A 23,813-nucleotide genomic window follows, 5' to 3' on the forward strand; every position below is an offset into this window, starting at 1 on the left:
AGTCCAGAGACCGAAGCCCAGTGTTTGGCATCCGGTCATCAGCGAGTCTGGAGTTCAGGGTCCTGTCATCAGTAGGTCTGTAGTTCAAGGCCTGGTGTTCAGGGTCCTGTCATCAGGGAGTCCAGAGACCGAAGCCCAGTATTTGGCATCCAGTCATCAGCGAGTCTGGAGTTCAGGGTCCTGTCATCAGTAGGTCTGTAGTTCAAGGCCTGGTGTTCAGGGTCCTGTTATCAGGGAGTCCAGAGACTGAAGCCCAGTGTTTGGCATCCGGTCATCAGCGAGTCTGGAGTTTTGAGTCCTGTCATCAGTAGGTCTGTAGTTCAAGGCCTGGTGTTCAGGGTCCTGTTATCAGGGAGTCCAGAGACCGAAGCCCAGTGTTTGGCATCCGGTCATCAGCGAGTCTGGAGTTCAGGGTCCTCATCCTTCATCACTTTAACACAAACTATACATTTCACTGTATGTTTTGATGTATATGCGATAAATAAATTTGAATCTAAGTCTGTGGGTTCTGTGACTCAATAGCAGAAGTTTCCAGCAATCACAAGATTCAAAAGCTCAAGTTTACTATCAAAGTATATATATGTCAAAGTTCAAAGTAAGTACATTATCAAAGTACATATATATCACTATATACAATCCTGAGATTCATTTTGTTGGGGGTATTTCAATAAATCTAGAAAATAATAACCATAACAGAATCAATGAAAGACCACACCAACCTGGAGGTTCAAAAAGTGTGCAGAAGACAACAAAGTGTGTAAATACAAAAAGAAAGAAATAATAATAAATAAGCAATAAATATTGAGAACATGAGATAAAGAGTCCATTGGTTGTGGGAACAGTTCAGTAATGGGACAACTGATGTCACCACTTTTGGAAGAGGACAGCGAGGCTTGAGAGGAAGTGCGGCGGCGGCCATTTTCAAATTGTCCAATTGCTTCTCAGATCGGAGTTCTGAGAGGCGGGACTGCGCAGGCGCGTGAAGGAGGCCCGGGAAGGAGGGAAGATATAAAAAGAATGCCGCCTTAAGAAGCGGGCAGCTTCGTTTGTGGGCAGCGGAGTGGGCCGGGCGCAGAGTGTAGGGCTTGGGCTCAGAGGGCTTAGGCGGAAGAGGGCACAGTAGGCTTATCTTTTAGTTCTTGTATTTTCAGTTATTTGGGAGGTATGAGTGTGAGGGCAGCTTGTTGTTCTCGGTGTCGGATGTGGGAGATCCTGGAGTCTCCAAGCCTCCCGGACGTCCACATCTGCGCCAGGTGCGCCGAACTGCAGCTCCTGAGGGACCGAGTTAGGGAACTGGAGCTGCAGCTCGATGACCTTCGCCTGGTCAGGGAGAGTGAGGAGGTGATAGAGAGGAGTTACAGGCAGGTGGTCACTCCGGGACCACGGGAGGCAGATAGGTGGGTTACAGTCAGGAAGGGGAAGAGGCAGGTACTAGAGAGTACCCCAGTGGCTGTACCCCTTGACAATAAGTACTCATGTTTGAGTACTGTTGGGGGGGACAGCCTACCTGGTGGGAGTGACAGTGGCCGAGCCTCCGGCATAGAGGACGTCCCTGTAGCTCAGAAGGGTAGGGTTAGAAGAAAGAGGTCCATAGTAATAGGGGACTCGATAGTCAGGGGTTCAGACAGGCGGTTCTGTGGAGGTGATCGGGAGTCCCGGATGGTAATTTGCCTCCCTGGTGCCAGGGTTCGGGACGTTTCTGATCGCGTCCAAGATATCCTGAAGTGGGAGGGTGAAGAGCCAGAGGTCATGGTACATGTAGGTACCAATGACATAGGTAGGAAAAGGGAAGAGGTCCTGAAACGAGAGTATAGGGAGTTAGGAAGGCAGTTAAGAAGAAGGACCGCAAAGGTAGTAATCTCGGGATTACTGCCTGTGCCACACGACAGTGAGAGTAGGAATAGAATTAGGTGGAGGATGAATGCGTGGCTGTGGGATTGGAGCAGGGGGCAGGGATTCAAATTTCTGGATCATTGGGACCTCTTCTGGGGCAGGAGTGACCTGTTCAAGAAGGACGGGTTACACTTGAATCCTGGGGGGACCAATATCCTAGCGGGGAGGTTTGCTAGGGCTACAGGGCGGACTTTAAACTAGTAAGATGGGGGGGGGGGGGGCGGGAGACTATTTGAGGAGACTATGGGAGAGGAGGTTAGTTCACCAGTGGAGCAAGTAAATAGACAGTGTGTGAGGGAGGAAAGGCAGGTGATGGAGAAGGGATGCGCTCAGCCCGAAGATGTAGGGGAGAAGAAAGAAAAGGATAATAAATTTGAATGCATTGTTAGGGATGGAAAGAGAGGATGAGATGGAGAGTATCTTAAATGTATCTATTTTAATGCTAGGAGCATTGTAAGAAAGGTGGATGAGCTTAAAGCGTGGATTGATACCTGGAATTATGATGTTGTAGCTATTAGTGAAACATGGTTGCAGGAAGGGTGTGATTGGCAACTAAATATTCCTGGATTTAGTTGCTTCAGGTGTGATAGAGTAGGAGGGGCCAGAGGAGGAGGTGTTGCATTGCTTGTCCGAGAAAATCTTATGGTGGTGCTTTGGAAGGATAGATTAGAGAGCTCCTCTAGGGAGGCTATTTGGGTGGAATTGAGGAAGGGGAAAGGTGCAGTAACACTGATAGGAGTGTATTATAGGCCACCTAATGGGGCGCGTGAATTGGAAGAGCAAATGTGTAAGGAGATAGCAGATATTTGTAGTAAACACAAGGTGGTGATTGTGGGAGATTTTAATTTTCCACATGTAGACTGGGAAGCTCATTCTGTAAAAGGGCTGGATGGTTTAGAGTTTGTGAAATGTGTGCAGGATAGTTTTTTGCAACAATACATAGAAGTACCGACTAGAGATGGGGCAGTGTTGGATCTCCTGTTAGGGAATGCGATAGGTCAGCTGACAGATGTATGTGTTGGGGAGCACTTCGGGTCCAGTGATCACAATAGCATTAGCTTCAATATAATTATGGAGAAGGACAGGACTGGACATAGAGTTGAGATTTTTGATTGGAGAAAGGATAACTTTGAGGGGATGCGAAGGGATTTAGAGAGAGTGGATTGGGTCAAGTTGTTTTATGGGAAGGATGTAATAGAGAAATGGAGGTCATTTAAGGGTGAAATTATGAGGGTACAGAATCTTTATGTTCCTGTTAGGGTGAAAGGAAAGGTTAAAGGTTTGAGAGCACCATGGTTTTCAAGGGATATTAGAAATTTGGTTCAGAAAAAGAGGGATGTCTACAATAGATATAGGCAGCATGGAGTAAAGGAATTGCTCAAGGAATATAAAGAATGTAAAAGGAATCTTAAGAAAGAGATTAGAAAAGCTAAAAGAAGATACGAGGTTGGTTTGGCAAATAAGGTGAAAGTAAATCCGAAAGGTTTCTACAGTTATATTAAAAGCAAGAGGATAGTGAGGGATAAAATTGGCCCCTTAGAGAATCAGAGTGGTCAGCTATGTGTGGAACCGAAGGAGATGGGAGAGATTTTGAATGATTTCTTCTCTTCGGTATTCACTAAGGAGAAGGATATTGAATTGTCTAAGGTGTGAGAAACAAGTAAGGAAGTTATAGAACCTATGACAATTAAAGAGGTGGAGGTACTGGCGCTTTTAAGAAATTTAAAAGTGGACAAATCTCCGGGTCCTGACAGGATATTCCCCAGGACCTTGAGGGAAGTTTGTGTAGAAATAGCAGGAGCTCTGACTGAGATCTTTAATATGTCATTAGAAACGGGGATTGTGCCGGAGGATTGGCGTATTGCTCATGTGGTTCCATTGTTTAAAAAGGGTTCCAGAAGGAAGCCTAGCAATTATAGACTTGTCAGTTTGACATCAGTGGTGGGTAAATTAATGGAAAGTATTCTTAGAGATAGTATTTATAATTATCTGGATAGACGGGATCTGATTAGAAGTAGCCAGCATGGATTTGTGCGTGGAAGGTCATGTTTGACAAACCTTATTGAATTTTTTGAAGAAGTTACGAGGAATGTTGACGACGGTAAGGCAGTGGATGTAGTCTATATGGACCAGCAAAGCCTTTGACAAAGTTCCACATGGAAGGTTAGTTAAGAAGGTTCAGTCGTTAGGTATTAATGCTGGAGTAATAAAATGGATTCAACAGTGGCTAGATGGGAGATGCCAGAGAGTAGTGGTGGATAATTGTTTATCGGGATGGAGGCCGGTGACTAGCGGGGTGCCTCAGGGATCTGTTTTGGGCCCAATGTTGTTTGTAATATACATAAATGATCTGGATAATGGGGTGGTAAATTGGATTAGTAAGTATGCCGATGATACTAAGGTAGGAGGTGTTGTAGATAATGAGGTGGATTTTCAAAGCTTGCAGGGAGATTTATGCCGGTTAGAAGAATGGGCTGAATGTTGGCAGATGGAGTTTAATGCTGAGAAGTGTGAGGTTCTACATTTTGGCAGGAATAATCCAAATAGAACATACAGAGTAAATGGTAGGGCATTGAAGAATGCAGAGGAACAGAGAGATCTAGGAATAACTGTGCATAGTTCCCTGAAAGTGGAGTCTCATGTAGATAGGGTGGTGAAGAGGGCTTTTGGAACGCTGGCCTTTATAAATCAAAGCATTGAGTACAGAAGTTGGGATGTAATGCTGAAGTTGTACAAGGCATTGGTAAGGCCAAATTTGGAATATTGTGTGCAGTTCTGGTCACCGAATTATAGGAAAGATATCAATAAATTAGAGAGAGTGCAGAGACGATTTACTAGGATGTTACCTGGGTTTCAGCAATTAAGTTACAGAGAAAGGTTGAACAAATTAGGTCTCTATTCATTGGAGCGTAGAAGGCTGAGGGGGGATTTGATCGAGGTATTTAAAATTTTGAGACGGATAGGTAGAGTTGACGTGAACAGGCTGTTTCCATTGAGAGTAGGGGAGATTCAAACTAGAGGACATGATTTGAGAGTTAGGGGGCAGAAGTTTAAGGGAAACACGAGGGGGTATTTCTTTACTCAGAGAGTGATAGCTGTGTGGAATGAGCTTCCTGTAGAAGTAGTAGAGGCCAGTTCAGTTGTGTCATTTAAGGTAAAATTGGATAGGTATATGGACAGGAAAGGAGTGGAGGGTTATGGGCTGAGTGCGGGTAGGTGGGACTAGGTGAGATTAAGGGTTCGGCATGGACTAGGAGGGCCAAGATGGCCTGTTTCCGTGTTGTGATTGTTATATGGTTATATGGTTACTTATTACTATGGGATTCATTTATGTAGGCATTTACAGGATAATAAAGAAATACAACAGGATCTACAAAAGTCACACATAATTAAAGACTGACAAACAACCAACGTACAAAAGAAGACCTACTGTGCAAAAATACAACTGAGAACATGAGTTGAAAGTGATTCTGTAAGCGTGTAAGTTTCTCACAAGTAGTTACACTGGCTGACAATTTACCACCAGGTTGGAGAGATCTGGTTCCTGATATCAAGGTAAAGGGGAGAGCCAGAGCTGGCAAATTTCTGCAAGTCTGCTGGAGAAGTTGAGGCCAAAGAAGATGGCCTGGTCTGGGGTTTCAGGACAGCGGTTGTGTGTGGGTAGGTAGGAGGGATGGGGCTTGCTTCGCTGTTATTGCTTGTTGTGTTCTGTGTTGTTCTGCCAAGCATTGTAGACATGCTGTCATAGCGTCAGAATGTGAGGCAAAACTTGTGGGCTGTCCCAGCACATCCTTGGGTATGTTGGTTGTTAACACATGCGACACATTTTACAATGTGTTTAGATGTACCTGTGATAAATAAATCTTAATCTGATCAGAGTCTGAGCATTCAGCATTTGAATCCTTCTCAAATAGATCTAGTGAACCCATCAGAAACCCATTACATAAAATGCAGACAATCATATTTTAGTGGTAATTGATCTTTCGTTTTTGATATGCATCAATAACTTATGGTTTAATTTATGAACACAAATAGATCTTGGGCTGGAGGGACTAGAGTTATTCTTTTTTAGAAGAATAAGAGAAATTGCATTATTTTATTTGCCTACTCATTAGCTTACTACTGTTTAAATTTTGCTGAGTCAGACCTTAAAAGAAGCAAGATACTCTTTCAGAGTATGTGAGCAGTTTTGGGCCCCTTATCTAAAAAAGGGATGCGTTGGAATTGGAGAGTGTCCAGAGGAAGTTCATGAGAATGATTCTAGGAATGAAGTCAAGATGGCACCAGTATACGACACACCTTTGGTCGGCATCTTCTGAGTAGTTCATGAAACCATATATTTCACTTCTCTTCTCTCCGACGGGAGTTCAGCGAGAGCCTCTCTCTCTGCTCCCAACCTACTATTTCTTCGGCCCTGAAACTTTTGGACCACACGCTAACCCAAACCCGGTTTTATAGTTTCCCATAATTCTCCACCTTCCCCCTAGCCCATTTCCCTCCAGCCTTGTGGTGAACTACATATACCTGTCTGGACACGCCCCCCCCCCCCCGCTGACTGCTCCTGTGGCTCCTCCCATGGACCCTGGTATAAAGGCGATTGGAGATACAGCCCCGTCTCCAGGATGTAGTGTGGTGGTCATTTGCTGCTTGTTCTCTCTTCCAGCCAATAAAAGCCTATATCTCGCCTCACATCTCCGAGAGTTATTGATGGTGCATCAGGCCTATCACTTCCCAGCTCTCTATTTCATCCCTCCCCCCACTTCTTATCCCCCCTCGACCATCCCATGTTACTTCACTCCTGATGAAGGGTTTCGGCCCGAAACGTCGTCACTACCTCCTCCCATAGATGCTGTCTGGCCTGCTGAGTTCTGCCAGCATCTTGTGTTTTTATTTCTCTTCTTTTATGTCTTTTACATTTGTTTTTCATCTTGATTGTGATTCTGGAACCGCTGGAGCCTGGGATTTGCAGTTTGGGGATTGTTTGAGTGTTTCAGTTCTCTGCGGTCTCCGAGGGGATTCCGGGAGACAGAGACAGCGTACGTGAACCATGTGGTGAGAAGGTTGCAAGCTGATGTTTAACTCCATTTTGCAGATTAAATCTTCCGTTGTTCACTGATTAGTGATGAGGGAGATTGAAAGGCTGGCTGCCTACCCTTTTATCGCTGGGGGCAATTGCTCTGCTGATGGAGAGGGAAGACTGCCTTTTTAATCGGTGGTGAGATCGCTGTGCCATGGACAGGGAGAATGTTGCCCAGGTTTTCTGTGTTTTGGATGTGCACGTTCTTTTTCCAGTCTTGTGATTTTTTTTGTTTTTCACTGGCTCTTTCTAATTTCTTTTTTTGTGTGCAGAGTGGGGGGATTTGGGGACAAGATGTCACTTTTATTGTCAAATCAACCATAACTGCTGGTATAGTACACAGTAAAAACGAGACAACGTTTCAACGTGTCCACTCTATTTCCCTCCATTTTTTTGTGTGGGGATTTGAGGGTTGATGAGATGCTGCTGTTCTTTTCTTTCTTGGTTTTGTGGTGATCAGGAGAAGATTATTTTCTGAGTTGTGTAATAATGAATGAATAATGAAAGGGTTAATGTATGAGGAGTGTTTGATGGCTCCGGGACTGTACTCACCAGGGTTCAGAAGAATGAGGAGGGCATCTCATTGAAATCCAATGAATATTAAAAGGCCTCGATAGAGTGGATGTGGAGAGGATGTTTTCCCATAGTGGGAGAGTCTAGGACCAGAGAGCACAGCCTCATAATAGAGGGATGTCCATTTAGAATGGAGATGAGGAGGAAATTCTTTTTCCAGAGACTGGTGAATCTGTGGGATTCATTCACAGAGACAGCTGTGGAGCCCAAGTCAGCGGGTATATTTAAAGTGGAGGTTGATAGGTTCTTGATTAGTCAGGGTGATAAAGGTTACAGGGAGAAGGCAGGAGAATGGGGTTGAGAGGGATAATTAGTCAACCATGATTGAATGGCGGAGCAGACTTGATGGGCTGAATGGCCTAATTCTGCTCATACATCTTATGGTCTAACACAGAACATAGATCAGTATAGCACTGTGCAGACCATAGTTTGTGCCTCCTTTTAACCTACTCTGAGATCAATCTAACCCTCTCATCCCACATAACCCTCCATTTTTCTAACATTCATGTGCCTATCTAAGAGTCTCTTAAATATCCCTGATGTATCTGCCTCTACCCCCATTGTGTTCCACATACCCACCACTCTCTGTGTTAAAAGGTTACCTTTGACATCCTTGAATCACCTTAAAATTATGCCCCCTCATATTAGCCATTTCCACCCTGGGTAAAAGTATCTGACTCTCCACTTAATCTTATTATTGTGCACACCCTTATTAAGTCATTTCTCATCCTCTTTTGCTCCAAGGGGAAAAGCAACAGTTTGCTCAGCCTGTACTCATAAGACATGTTCTCCAATCCAGGCAGTATCCTGATTAATCCCCTCTGCACCCTCTCTAAAGCTTCCACATTCTTCCCATAATGAGGTGACCAGAACTGACCACAATATTCCAACCAAGGCACATGGATGATTAAAAAAAAAGAGGGCCAGGTGGTAGGGAAAGGCAAGATTGATCTTGGAGTAGATTAAAAGATCAGCAAAACTTCATGCGCCAAAGGGCCTATATTGTACTCTGCTGTTCTATAGACACACCAAATGTTAGAGGAACTCGGCAGGTCAGGCAGCATCTTTGGAAAAGAGTAAACAGTCGACATTTTGGTCTGAGACCCTTCACCAGGAGTCCTGATGAAGTATCTCAGACTGAAATGTTGACTGTTTATTTCTTTCCATAGATGCTGCCTGATGTGCTGAGTTCCTCCAGTATTCAGTGTGTGTGTGTTTCTCTGGATTTCCAGCATCTGCAGAGACTCTGGTGTTTGTGCTGTACTGTTCTACGTCCTATATTCTAAGCCCCATGCCCTATGTTCTATTTCCACATCTGCATTTCTTAGCTTTACAACATCTGCTTGGTTGTTTCTGAGATATTTCCGCAAATAAATCGGATGTCTTATTTCCTTCTAAACAACAGAAACATTTAAGAGGATGTAAATTGCTTTGAGAGACCCCAAGCACCTGAGAGGGGCTAAAGGAATGAAAGAATGTCTTACATCACTGCAGACCAGAGAGGGAGCTGACCCATCCCTCATAGTAACAGCTGGTTACTTTTAGCCCCCCACTCATAAAGAAGGTCAAAGTATGTCACCGTATACTACCTTGAGATTCATTTTCTTGTGGGCATTCACAGTAGAACAAAGACACACAATAGAATCAATGAAAAATTGCACACAAAGATGGACAAATGACCAATTTTCAAAACATGACAAATTGTACAAATAGGAAACAAAAAACAAAATAAGAATGCAAATTAAAATAATACTGAGGATGTGAGGTATAGAGTCCTTGAAAGTGAAATCAATCCAGTGTCGGGATAAGTGAAGTTATCCACTCTAGCTCACTGACTGAATCACTATATCCACTAAGCTACAATGACAGATTTTACTGCACAGAAACAAAACGTTAAATCCTTCTGGTCAGGCACCTGCCATAAGTCAAGGTTATAATTACCCCTGAGCTTGCGACACAAAATAGTGCGTAAGCAAAAGTGACTTTTAAACTATAAATAGATCTGATAAACTGCTCCATAAATACCCTTTTCCCATTCATGGTATTTTGACAAACATCTGGCTGTGTGAATCTGACTTTCACTGCAAATTATTCACTATGTTTCTCTTATTGGAGAAAGCCATATTTGAGAGTTTGGAGAACCGGATTTGACATTTTAAAGTCGACTTCCAATTTGTCCTGTGGAATGGTCTAATATTCTCTCTACAATCTGCTTATGACCTTCTACAGATGCACAGTAGAGAGCAACCTAACAAGCTGTATCGCTGCTTGTACGGAAACTGCACTGCCGAGACAGGAAGGCTCTACAATAGGTAGTCATAACTGTCCAACACATCACCGGCACCAGCCCACCCTCCATCAAGGACATATACACAGAAAGTTGTCACAAAATGGCCAGCAACATCATGAAGGAACCCACCCACCCTGCGCATGGACTGTTTGCCCCACTCCCATCAGGGAGGAGGCTACGTAGCATCCACACCAGGACCACCAGACTCAAAAACAGTTACTTTCCCCAAGCGGTGAGGCTGATCAACACCTCCACCCACTAACTCACCCCTCCACACCCCAACTACCAGTACTTTATCATTTCCTGTCAATCACCTTATGTACATACAGACCTGTGCCAAGCATCATTTTATGGACATAACCTGTGTATATAAGCTACCTTATCTACTCACTATATATTTATTGCACTGTTTTTATTATTGTGATCGTTATCTTATCTTTTTTGCCCTGCATTCAATCTGGAGTAACAATTATTTTGTTTACCTTTACACTTGTGTACTGGAAATGACATTAAACAATCTTGAATCTTTAAAACTATAATTAGATCTGATGAACTGCTCCATAAATACCCTTGTCCCATTCATGGTATTTTGACAAACATCTGGCTGTGTGAATCTGACTTTCACTGTAAATTATTCACGATGTTTCTCTTATTGGAGAAAGCCATTTTCAAGAGCTTGGAGAACCTGACGTGACATAATTTTAAAGTGGATTGCAACTTGTGGAAGGGTGAAATATTCTTGATATTATTATATTATTTTATATTATTTATATTTGAACAGTCCAATATTTGGTTTAATTAAAGGAAATTGCTTAAATTAAACAGATAAACACAAGCGGTTCTGCAGATCCTGGACGTTTAGAGTAACACATACAAAATGCTGGAGGAACTCAGCAGGTCAGGCAGCATCTTTGAAAATTAATAAGCATTCGATGCTTCTGCCCTGATGATGGGTCTCTGCCTGTAACATCAACTGCACATTCACTTCCATGGATGCTGCCTGTCCTGCTGAGTTCCTCCAGCATTGAGTACATTAAACCAATCCCACCTGCACAAAACTACCCAGAGAAGAGCTGTCAAATAATCAAATTAAGCATTTCTTTGTGGCTTTTACATGAACATTTATTTAATGGGCACAGGTTGACACATATGTGGCATTGCTCCCCAGTATCCCCACCCACTGCGTGCAAAGAACAAGCATTTAATTACATAGCTTGTGTTTAAATTGTCAACATGGGTAATTCTTGGACATGAAGCCTGCATTCTGTCCTGTCCTATTCATAGTTCAGTCATTGCAGCAATAACAAGATAAATAGAATTTAACACAACTAAGTACTGATTACCGATTACATCCAATATGTTGCAATATCCAGTGCCTATAAAAAGTATTCACCCCCTTCTTGGACATTTTCATGTCTTATTGCTTTATAACATTGAATCAAGTGTCAAAGTGAAATCAGATCCCTAACAAAGTGATCTAAATTAATCACAAATATAAAGCAGAAAATAATTTTTTGCATAAATATTCACCCTTTCAAGTCAGTATTTAGTAGATGCATCTTTGGCAGCAGTTACAGCCGAGCCTGTGTAGATAGGTCTCTATCAGCTTTGCACATCTGGTGAAACTTTCTCCATTCACCTTTACAAAATTGTTCAAGCTCTGTCAGATTGCTTGGGGAACGTTATTGGACAACCCTTTTCAAGAACAGCCACAAATCCTCAATTGGATTGATGTCTGGGCTCTGACTTTGCCACTCCAGGTCATTAACTTTGTTGTTTTTAAGCCATTCCTGTGAAGCTTTGGCTTTATGCTTGGGGTCATTGTCTTGCTGGAAAACAAATCTTTTCCCAAGTTGTAGTTCTCTTATAGACAGCATCAGGTTTTCCTCCAAGATTTTCCTGTAATGTGCTGCATCCATTTTACCCTCTGCCTTCACAAGCCTTCCATGGTCTGCTGCAGTGAAACATCCCCACAGCATGATACAGCACCAATACAGCACAGTAGGGATGGTGTGTTTTAGATAATGTGTGGTGTTTGGCTTACACCAAACATAGCATTTAGACTGATGGCCAAAAAGCTCAATTTTGGGTTAATTAGACCACAGAAACTTCTTCCAGTTGACTTCAGAGAGTCCAATATGCATTCTGGCAAACTCTAGCTGCGATTTCATGTGAGTTCCTCCCCTCCCACACCCCCCCCCCCCAAACAGTGGCTTTCTCTTTACCACTCTCCCATAAAGCTGAGACTGGTGAATCACCCGAGCACCAGTTGTTGTGTGCGCAGTCTCTCCCATCTCAGCCACTGAAGCTTGTAACTCCTCCAGAGTTGTCACAGGTCTCTTGGTGGCTTCCCTCACCAGTCCCCTTCTTGCACCGTCACTTCAGGATGGCCTGCTCTAGGCAGATTTACAGCTGTACCATATTCTTTCCGTTGCTTGATGATTAACTTAACTGTCCTGCAAGGGATATTCAGTGACTTGGAAACATTTTTGAATCCATCTACTGACTTGTGCTTTTCAATAACCTTTTCGTGGAGTTGCTTGGAGTGTTCTTTTGTCTTCGTGGTGTAGTTTTTGCCTGGATACTGACTCGCCAGCAGTTGGACTTTCCAGATACAGGTGTACTTTTACTACAATCAATTGATACACCTTGACTGCACACTCTCTAAAAATAGATTTCCATTTAACTAATTATGTGACTTCTAAAACCAACTGGCTACACCAGTGATGATTTGGGGTGTTCTATTGAAGGTGGTGAACACTTAAGTAATCAATTATTTTGTGTTTTATATTTGTCAGTAATTTTAGATCACCTTGTAGAGATCTGTTTTCACTTTGACACAAAAGAGTCTTTTTCTCTTGATCAATTTCAAAAAAGCCAAATTAAATCCACTGTGATTCAATGTTGTAAAACAATAAAACATGAAAACTTCCAGGAGGGGGGGTTAATAAATTTTATAGGCAAAAAGGCCAAAAGCAGAATCTGTACTTCAGAAACAGAACATCATGGCGATCTATCAATACATCCAGTGTCTATTTGTGGTACTCCATATTACATATGAACAGATAGAGTGGATGTGGAGAGGGTAGTCAAGTTGGGTATTAATTATATTAATTGGGTATTATAATACCTTATAGTTGGGCAGTCAAGTATCTGAGGGCACAGCCTCAGGGTAGAGGATATCTATTTAGAACAGAGATGAAGAGTAATTTCTTTACCCGGAGGGTGGTGAATCTGTGGAATTCATTGCCACACACGGCTGTGGAGGCAAAGCCATTTGGTATATTTAAAGTGGAGAATCACAGTTTCTTGATAGGTGGGGGTATTGAGGGTTGCACAGAGGGGCTGGGAGAGTGAAGTTGAGAGGGATAATGATAGAATGGCAGAGTAGACTTGATGTGCCAAATGACCCAATTCTGCTCCGTGACTTGTGGTCTTATGGAATTATAAGACTTTGGAATGGAATTAGGCCATTTGGCCCATTCCATCGTGACTGATTTACTATTTATTTATCTGTTTGTATTTATTTGAAGATACGGTGCCGAACAGGCCCTTTTGACCCAGTGAGCTGCACTGCCCAAGAACACGCCTACTTTAACCCAGCCTAATCAATTTAAAATGAATATTTAACCTACTGACTTTGAGAGGACACCACTGTGGCACCCGACTATCCTTCTCAACCCCATTCTGCTGCCTTCTCCCCGTAACCTTTGACACCGTGGCTAATCAAGAACGTATCAACGCTTTAAAAATGTCCAGTGATTTAGTCTCCACAGCTGCCTGCAGTAATGAATTCCACAGATTCACCACCCTCTGGCTAATACCTTATATTAGAACATAGAACACAATAGAACAGCACGCAGAGGCCCTTCAGCCCACAATGTTGAGTCAAACATAACCTGCTCTAAGATCCATCTAACCTTTCCCTCTCACATAGCCCTCCAAGAGACTCTTACATGTCCCTAATGTATCTGCTTCTACCACCACCCTTGGTGCATTCTATGCATCCACCATTCTCTGTGTAAACAATTGTTAACTGTGTGAACTGTTTAATATCACCAGCATATGTCATGACATTTGTTGTTATACGGCAATAGTACATTGCGATGCATAATAATAAAAAGCTGTAATTTACAGTAAATAAAATATTTACAAGTTAAATTAAATAAAAGAGAAAAAAGTAGTGAGGCAGTTTTCACAGGTGCATTGTCTATTCAGAAATCTGGTAGTGGAAGGAAAGAAGCTGTTGCTAAAACATTCAGTGTGTGTCTTCAGACTCTTGTACCTCCTCCCTGATGGTAGCAATGAGAAGAGGGCATGTCCTGGGTGATGGGGTCCTTGAATGATGGATGCCTCCTTTTTGAGGCATTGCTCCTTGAGGATGTCCTGGCTGCTGGGGAGGTTTGTGGAGCTGACTAAGTTCACAACTTTCTGTAGACTACTTCGATCCTGTGCAGTGCTCCCTCCCTCACCATGCCAGATGGAGATGCCTCAGACATTCTATCCTGGATACCCCCCCCCCATACTTACCACCCAACACCTTAAAACTACGGCCCCTTGTATTGGTCATTTCCCCATGGGAAAAACTCTGGCTGTCCATTTGATCTATGGCTCTTATCACCTTGTCAACCTCTCACCCTCCTTTGTGGTGAAAAGCCCCAGCTTGCTGAACCTATTTTCATCAGACATGCTCTCTAATCCAGGCAGCATCCTGGTGAATCTCCTCTGCATCCTCTCTAATCCAGGCGGCATCCTGGTAAATCTCCTCTGCACCCTCTCTAATCCAGGCGGCATCCTGGTGAATCTCCTCTGCATCCTCTCTAATCCAGGCGGCATCCCGGTAAATCTCCTCTGCACCCTCTCTAATCCAGGCGGCATCCCGGTGAATCTCCTCTGCACCCTCTCTAATCCAGACAGCATCCTGGTGAATCTCCTCTGCACCCTCTCTAATCCAGGCAGCATCCTGGTGAATCTCCTCTGCACCCTCTCTAATCCAGGCAGCATCCCGGTGAATCTCCTCTGCACCCTCTCTAATCCAGACAGCATCCTGGTCAATCTCCTCTGCACCCTCTCTAATCCAGGCAGCATCCTGGTGAATCTCCTCTGCACTCTCTCTAATCCAGGCAGCATCCTGGTCAATCTCCTCTGCACCCTCTCTAATCCAGGCAGCATCCTGGTGAATCTCCTCTGCACCCTCTCTAATCCAGGCAGCATCCTGGTCAATCTCCTCTGCACCCTCTCTAATCCAGGCAGCATCCTGGTGAATCTCCTCTGCACTCTCTCTAATCCAGGCAGCATCCTGGTCAATCTCCTCTGCACCCTCTCTAATCCAGGCAGCATCCTGGTGAATCTCCTCTGCACCCTCTCTAATCCAGGCAGCATCCTGGTCAATCTCCTCTGCACTCTCTCTAATCCAGGCAGCATCCCGGTGAATCTCCTCTGCACCCTCTCTAATCCAGGCAGCATCCTGGTGAATCTCCTCTGCACCCTCTCTAATCCAGGCAGCATCCTGGTAAATCTCCTCTGCAGCCTACCTAGTGCTTCCATATCACTCCTACAATGAGGCGAGCAGAGCTGAACACGGTGTAAAATCAGAAGCACATTTAAAATTTCAGTGAAGAGCTGACCACCCCTGTGATGTTCAATACAGCCTCTGCTGTCGTGCCTTTTGCACCTGCTTTTAATTACAAGTTGCTCTGCTAATTAAAATCACATTCAATTATTATTTGCATATGAAATTGTGATTTAAAGTTCCCTGTCTTTACACTTGCAATTCAAGTCAAGTTTATTGTCATTTAACTATATACATGTATACCGTCAAACGGTACAGCGTTTCTCCGGTCCAGGGTGTAAAGCACAGTAGTACATCTAACACACGATAATTTAGGAAAGTAAGGGTAAAATGTATGCATAAATAAACAAAGCAAAATGCATAAATTAAATGTTGTAAGATACAGTACAAATTATCCAATGACACTTTGAATACAATGCGACAGGGAGTTCAGAAGCCTAATGGCCTGAGGGAAGAAACTGTTTCCCGTCCTGACCGTTCTTGTTTTTATGCATCAGAGTCTCCTGCCTGATGGTAGAAAGTCAAAGAGGACGCTGGATGGACGGAGGGGTCCTTAATAACACTAAGGGCCCTGTGTACACAGCGCTCCTGATAAGTGTCCCTGATGGATGGTGAGGAGATCCCCTATGATCTTCTTGGCTGTTCTCACAGTCCTTTGTAGAGACTGATGCTCTGCTGCTCCCATACATAATTCTTCTAGATATCTGAACGGTATTTCTGTGATAGTCCTTCTCCTGCTAATGCTGCATAAACTTACCCATTGCTTAACTTTCAGAACCAGAATTAGTCTGATTATCACTGACGTATTTATTTTTATTTAATTTACAGATACAGTGTGGAACAGGCCACACAGCCCAGCAACCCACCCTAGTCTAATCACAGGACAATTATATTATGTCCAGTTAAACTACTCACTCGTATGTCTTTAGATTGTGGGATAGGTAGTATTTATCTGTACATGGACCATTCAGAAATCCGCTGGTGGAAGGAAAGAAGCTGTTCCTAAAACATTCATGCTCTTGTACCTGTCAAAGGTTACAGATTGTATTTAGAATGAAAGCAGTAATTCTAAATGCAGACTGCAACATGGGAAATTAATGTCGGTTTCATCCATGTTCTCCCGTTTCCTCCTACATTCCAAAGGCACACAGGCTAGTTGGTCACATGGGTGTAACTGGGTGGTACGGAGGGGCGTGTTCTGTGTTGTGTCTCTAAATAAGTAAATATATAAATAAATAAAAGGAAATAATTCAAACTGCTACAGGAAAAGACATTTTACACAGAGTCTGAGGTACCAGATTATACTGGTTAGGTGAGTTCTGGCCCTGAGCGTTTAAAGAGTAGTGCAATCTCTCGAGTCAAGTACGATATTCTCCTAAGGGGTTGTCTGTTGGTGGGGCTCAGGTTAGGGTACCTGTAGAGCCAATCCTGGATCCACAATTTAACTATTTAGTATACAGTACATTGATACACTTACTGTAATTCATTTTTTCTATAATTATCATGTATTACATTGTACTGCTGCAAAACTAATTTCACGACATATGCCTGTGATATTAAGCTGGCTGGGATTCTGATTTTGATATAACCAGGATGTTAGGGTGGAGTCACTTAATGGAAAACTTGTGTAAGAAAGGATGTGCTGGCATTGAAGAGGGTCTAGAGGAGGTTCACAAGAATGATTTCAGGAGTTGAAAGGGTTAACAGATGATATTCGGACAGAGGGGACTCTTCAGAACCAGATGTCCCCCATTTCTCCATCTATCAGAACTAAACTCCCTCCTCTGTGGCATTATGTTATTACAAATGGTGGTGCACCTCTTCAGGACTTTACACTTCTCCTGATGTGTTGTTCCCACAACTGGGCACGATAATCCAGCCGTGACTGAATCAGTCTTTTGTCAATGTCCAGCAGATTTTAAGATAATGTATTGTGTAATGCAATTCCGGTAAAGTGATGCTTTATAAAGTTCCAGTTCACTTGCTGGACATTCCCAAACCGAAAGCCACGATTGAATCAGAAGGTTGACTGTCTGCTGAGGGCTAGATCTGTGATCCAGGTCTGTGCAAGAAAACCATGTATGATTTACTGAAGGCTATTTCAAGAGCGAAGAAACAGTTTTCAGTGAGGTTGGAGGCGACATCAGATGCACATCAGCTTTGGCAGGGTCCGCAGGACATTACTTCTTACAAAGTGAAACTCAATAGCATGAATGGCGGCAATGCTTCACTACCAGATGAGCTCAACACCTTCTATGCCCTCTTTGAAAGGGAGAGCACAACTACTGCTGGGCGGATTGCTGCTGCGCCCAGTGACCTCTGTCTCAGACACTGATGTCAGGCTATCTTTAGGGGAAGGGATGAACCCTCGCAAGGCAGCAGGTCATGATGGAGTACCTGGTAAGGCTCTAAGAACATGCCAACCAACTGACAGGAGTATTCAAAGACATTTTCAACCTTTCACTACCATGGCTGGAAGTTCCCTCCTGCTTCAAAAAGGCAACAATTTTCCAGTGCCCAAGAGGAGTAGTGTGAGCTCCCTTAATGGCTATCACCCGGTAGCACTCACATCTACAGTGATGAAATGTTTTGAGAAGTTGGTCATGACTAGAAACAACTCCTGCCGATTGCCATATGTAATCTCAATGGCTCTTCACATGGCTCTAGATCACCTGGACAACACAAACACTTTGTCAGGATGCTGTTCCCTGACTATAGCTCAGCGATTGACATCATCATTCCCACAGTCCTGATCAACAAGCTACAAAACCTTAGCCCCTGTACCTCCCTCTGCAATTGGACCCTTGTCTTCCTAACCGGAAACCAGAATCTGTGCGGATTGGTGATAACATATCCTCCTTGCTGATGGTCGATGCTGGTGCACCTCAGGGGTGTGTGCTTAACCCACTGCTCTACTCTCTATATGCCCATGATTATGTGGCTAGGCATTGCTCAAATACCATCTATAAATTTGCTGATGATACAATCATTGTTGGTAGAAACTCAGCTGGAGATGAGAGAGTGAACAGGAGGAGCTAGTTGAGTGATGTCGCAGCAACAACCTGGCACTCAACGTCAGTAAGGAACTGATTGTGGACTTCAGGAAGGATAAGACGAGGGAACACAAACTAATCCTCATGGAGGGATCAGAAGGAGAGAGAGTGAGCAGCTTCAAGTTCCTCGGTGTCAAGATCTTGGAGGATCTGACCTGGTTCTAACATATCAATGCAGCTATAAAGAAGGCAAGACAGCGGCTATGTACTATTTCATTAAGAGTTTGAGGAGGTTTGGTTTGTCACCTAAAACACTTGAAAGCTGTACTGTGGAGAGTATTCTGACAGGCTGCATCACTGTCTGGTGTGGGGAAGGATCTACTACACAGGATCAAAAAAAGCTACAGAGAGCTGTAAAATTAGACAGCTCCATCTTGGGAACTAGCTGCCGCAGTATCCAAGGCATCTTCAAGGAGTAGTGCTTCAGAAAGGTGACATCCATTATTAAGGACCTCCAGCACCCAGGGCATGCCCTTTTCTCACTGTAACCATCAGGTAGGAGGTACAGAAGCCTGAAGACACACATTCAGGAACAGCCTCTTCCCCTCTGCCATCAGATTCTGAAATGGACATTGAACCCTTGGGCACTACCTCACTTTAAAAAAAAATATTTCTTGTTTTGCACTATCAATAATTTAACAATTTAATATCCATATATACTTACTGTATTTGATTTACTAACTTATTCCTTTTTCCATATTATTATGTATTGCATGGTACTGCTGCTGCCAAGTTAACAAATATGTCGGGAATACTAAACTCGATTCTGATTTTGAAATTTAACTGTCCTTTAACAATGCACACACATACAGCTAAACAAAAGTGTTTCTCCAGGGCCAAGGTGCAAGACACAGTACATACAGTCAGAAAGGCAATATTAGCCATTTGGAGTATTGTGAGCAACTCTGGGCCCTCTATCTGAGAAAGGATGTGCTGATATTGCAGAGGGCCCAGAGGTGATTCATGAGGATGATCCCAGGAATGAAAGGGAAGAGGAGCTTTTGATGGCTCTGGTCCATACTTACTGCAGTTTAAAAGAATGAGAGGGGATCTCATTAAAAACTATCAAATATCAAAAGGCCTAGGTAAAGTGGATGTGGAGAGGATGTGTCCTATAGTGGGGGAGTCTAGGACCAGAGGACACAGATAGAGTGGATGTGGAGAGGATGTTTCCTATAGTGAGGGAGTCTAGGACCAGAGGACACAGATAGACTGGATGTGGAGAGGATGTTTCCTATAGTGGGGGAGTCTAGGACCAGAGGGCACAGATAGAGTGGATGTGGAGAGGATGTTTCCTGTAGTGGGGGAGTCTAGGACAGAGGACACAGATAGAGTGGATGTGGAGAGGATGTTTCCTATAGTGGGGGAGTCTAGGACCACAGATAGAGTGGATGTGGAGAGGATGTTTCCTATAGTGGTGGAGTCTGGGACCAGAGGACACAGATAGAGTGGATGTGGAGAGGATGTTTCCTGTAGTGGGAGAGTCTAGAACTAGAGGACATAGCCTCAGTATAGGGGGACATCCCTTTAGGATAGGAATTAGTAGGAATATCTTTAGGCAGAGTGTGGTGAATCCGTGTATTTATTGCCACAGACGGCTGTGGAGGCCAAATCATTGGGTATATTTAAGACAGTTTGATAGGTTCTTGATTAGTTAGGGTGTCAAAGGTTATGGGGAGAAGGCAGGAGAATGGGTTGAGAGGGACAATACATCAGTCTTGGTGAATTTGAGGGGCTGTGTGGCCTAAATCTGTCCCTATGTCTTAGTGTCTGAATGGCACCCAGGATCCTGAATGTGGCTTAGTCCAACTTCTCAGGGCAGCCCCACACAGGAAAATGTGTTGTCTATGCAGTGATTCAGCGTGTCAACAATCAAATGATCAGCCAGTAATCCTGCTTGTACAGAAAGGGGTGCACTAAGTTTCATAAAGGTCCTTTTTGAATTATGATATCCCATGAACTGGTGGCAAGTGTTAAGTTCTTAGTTGAGTCCTTGTGCTGGGTTCACTAACTCTAAGAGTTGTAGCAAATCTATGGCAGGGACAATTGCAGAATGTAGCATTAATGCAGTGTGGAGGATCAGAGGGATCTTGGGGTCCGAGTCTATAGGACACTCAAAGCTGCTGCACAGGTTGACTCTGTGGTTAAGAAGGCATACGGTGCATTGGCCTTCATCAATAGTGGGATTGAGTTTAAGAGCCGAGAGGTAATGTTGCAGCTTTATAGGACCCTGGTCAGACCCCACTTGGAGTACTGTGCTCATTTCAGGTCGCCTCACTACAGGAAGGATGTGGAAGCCATAGAAAGTGTGCAGAGGAGATTTACAAGGATGTTGCCTGGATTGGGGAGCATGCCTTATGAGAACAGGTTGAGTGAATTCGGCCTTTTCTCCTTGGAGCGACGGAGGATGAGAGGTGACCTGTTAGAGGTGTATAAGATGATGAGAGGCATTGATTGCGTGGATAGTCAGAGGCTTATCCCCAGGGCTGAAATGTCTAGCATGAGAGGCACTGTTTTAAGGTGTTTGGAAGTAGATACAGAGGAGATGTCAGGGGTAAGCTTTTTTACGCAGAGAGTGGTGAGTGCGTGGAATGGGCTGCTGGTGGCGGTGGTGGAGGTGGATACGATAGGGTCTTTTAAGAGACTCCTGGATGGCTACATGGAGCTTAGAAAAATAGAGGGCTGTGGGTAAGCCTAGGTAGTTTCTAGGGTAAGGACATGTTCGGCACAGCTTTGTGGACCAAAGGGCCTGTTTTCTATGTTTCTAATTGTGTAGTCAGTTAAATGTTGACACACAGACAAAAGACATATAACAAGCAACTTTTCAACCTGACTTCAAACATCTAGAGATTAAAATTCAAATAGCCTGATGAAGGGTCTTAACCTGAAATGTCGACTGTCCATTTCCCTGCACAGGTGCTGGCTGACTTGCTGACTTCCTCTAAGCTGTCTGTTGTTCCATTTCTGGCATCTGCATATCTTTGTATCTCCAACTTCACATATCGTTCGAATTTTACCACTTTCTTTCTTGTGAGGACAGGTTGACCAAGCTAGGGCTTTTCTCTTTGGAGTGAATGAAGATGAGAGGGAACTTGGTTGAGGGGTACAAGAGGCTAAGATCGAGTGGACAACCAGAGACTTTTTCCTAGGGCAGAAATGGCTAATGGAAGGGAGCATAGTTTTAAGGTGACTGGAGGAAAGTTTGGGGAAAATGTACATGGATGAGGGAAAAACAAAGGGCTATGTGGGAGGAAAATGTTAGATTAAAAGGTTGGTACAATGTCATGGACTGCAAGCCTGGGCAGTACTGTTCGATGTTCTAAGTTCTGGCTAATGTCCAGATACCCATATATTTACTCACATTTCAATGTTCAGAGTTCAAGTTTCAAAATACTATCAAAGTACGTATATGTCGCCATATGGCCGAGATATTCATTTGCTTTCAGGCATTCACAGTAAAACTAAGAAACACGATAGAATCAATGAAAATCTACATACAAAGGCTATCAATAATTTGCACCTTACTAAAAATGCAAAGCTTTCCATTCACTGTGATGCCTGGACCTACCTACCTACTTCTCTCAGGCTTCAGGGTCACTTTCCACCGTGAATATGAGTCAACAGCCTCCGCTGACGTCTGAAGCTGAAAACTTTTACCTCCTTCCTTTTGGCTCCTGTGTCTCCCACCTGCAGGGGAGAGAGCGAGGGGGCCTATAACATTCATTCGCTTGCTGGTTACCAACACAGACTGGGAAGTTTATCTGACCTTCCGTACAATGGCAAATCTGAATGGAAGTGAGAACTCCCAAACACCTGCCAGGCATACAGAGTCAGAGCTAGAGAACAGAAACAAGACCTTCAGCCCATCTACTCCATGCTGAAATATTATTCTGCTAAATCCCATCGACCTCACCCAGACAAAAGCCCTGCATCCCCCTCCCACGCATATACTTACCCAAATTTCTCGTAAATATTGAAATTGACCCTGCGTTCACCACTTACACTGGCAGCTTGTTCACACTCCCACCACCCTCTGTGGAGAAGTTCCTCTTAAACATTTCACCTTTCATCCTTAACCCATAAATCTCTAGTTCTAGTCTTACCTAATCTCAGTGGAAAAAGCCATCATGCATTTACCCTGTCTATACCCCTCATAATAACATACACTTCTATCAAACCTACTTTCTACACTCCAGGGAATCAAGTCCTAACCTATTCAACCTTTCCCTACAAATCAGGTCCTCAATTCCCACAGCAGTCTCCCTTGGCCAGCAGTGTGTAGGGTGCCCGACAGATTAAGGAGCATATATGGGAAGATATTTTTTCTTAGGGAAAAATCAAAAAATGCCGACTTTCTTTCATCATTACAAATTGTGTATCAAATTCAGAACCAGAATCAGCTTTAATATCATTGACGTACTGTATGTCATGAAATTTGTTGCTTAGCAGCAGCAGTACATTATAATACAGTTCACAAAAAGCTAAATTAGAATAAGAAATACCTTTTTTAAAATATAGTGCAAATAGAGAGCAAGAAGTAATGAGGTAGTGAACATGGGTTTATTGTCCATTCAGAAATCTGATAGCAGAGGGGAAAAAGCTGTTCTTGAAATGTTGAGTGTGTCTTCAGACTCCTGTACCTCCTCCCCGGTGGTAACAATGAGAAGAGTGTATGATCCAGAATCAAGTTTGAAAGTCACAGAATATTATGCAATCATTACTGAGTTTGTATTTATCAAAACAGAAATCTCATCTTAAAGTGTAAGTGCTAACTCCAAAAAGCCAGTGGATTTGTATTCTAACTTCTTTTGTTTAACCTTCACATTCTCAGACTAAAATCACAATGACCTCAGTACACATACTGTATATGAACTGTGAGAGACTAACTGAAAGAAAGTTAATGGAACCTTTATCAAAAGTGAATAGAGTGCTTTACCTTGTACTAACAGCACGCATATCGAAGTAGAGTTATGTCTGGATCACACAATGTGATCGGGTGACATCTAATCCCAGTTCAGACTCAGCCAGTGGTTCTTCTTGCCTTGCTGTTCTGAGGTGTGTGTGTTCGCAGGGTTGCAGGCACATGGTGAATCACCCTCTATTGTTTAGAGACAGCGTAGTTTCCGGCAGAACGAACAGCCTCGGTAACTTCAGTACCAGTCATACTGCATTCTTCTATTCATTGACAGCTATGGGTGTTACGTTATTGCCTGTCCCAAATGGCCCTTCAGAAGATAGACCTGGCCCACTTTCCTACCAAAGTTCAAAGTCCAAACTAAATTTTATTCTCCAAGTACACATCTCTGTCCCTGAGATTCTTTTTCTTGCAGGCATTCACAGTAAATACAAAGAAAC

At 43.4% G+C, this 23,813-nt stretch overlaps 1 protein-coding gene across 2 annotated transcripts in view; it reads right to left on the minus strand.

The window, feature by feature from the left end:
• The window catches only part of rap1gapa (RAP1 GTPase activating protein a), a 448,318-nt gene extending 424,841 nt beyond the window's left edge, over positions 1–23,477 (minus strand). The window contains exons 1-2 of one of the 2 annotated variants that reach the window (XM_059952382.1): positions 23,395–23,413; positions 22,031–22,145 (exon numbers count right to left, since the gene is read on the minus strand). Coding sequence is in view for 1 of the 2 variants with exons in the window: in XM_059952366.1 (XP_059808349.1) it covers positions 23,395–23,414 (20 nt within the window). In the remaining variant the exon portion in view is untranslated. Of the gene's footprint in view, positions 1–22,030; positions 22,146–23,394 lie in introns of both variants that reach the window. The other variant, XM_059952366.1, reaches the window with a different exon arrangement.
• Positions 23,478–23,813: the final 336 nt, after the last annotated feature.

This window comes from Hypanus sabinus, chromosome 27 (assembly GCF_030144855.1).
Source record: "Hypanus sabinus isolate sHypSab1 chromosome 27, sHypSab1.hap1, whole genome shotgun sequence".
Classification (NCBI taxonomy): domain Eukaryota; kingdom Metazoa; phylum Chordata; class Chondrichthyes; order Myliobatiformes; family Dasyatidae; genus Hypanus; species Hypanus sabinus.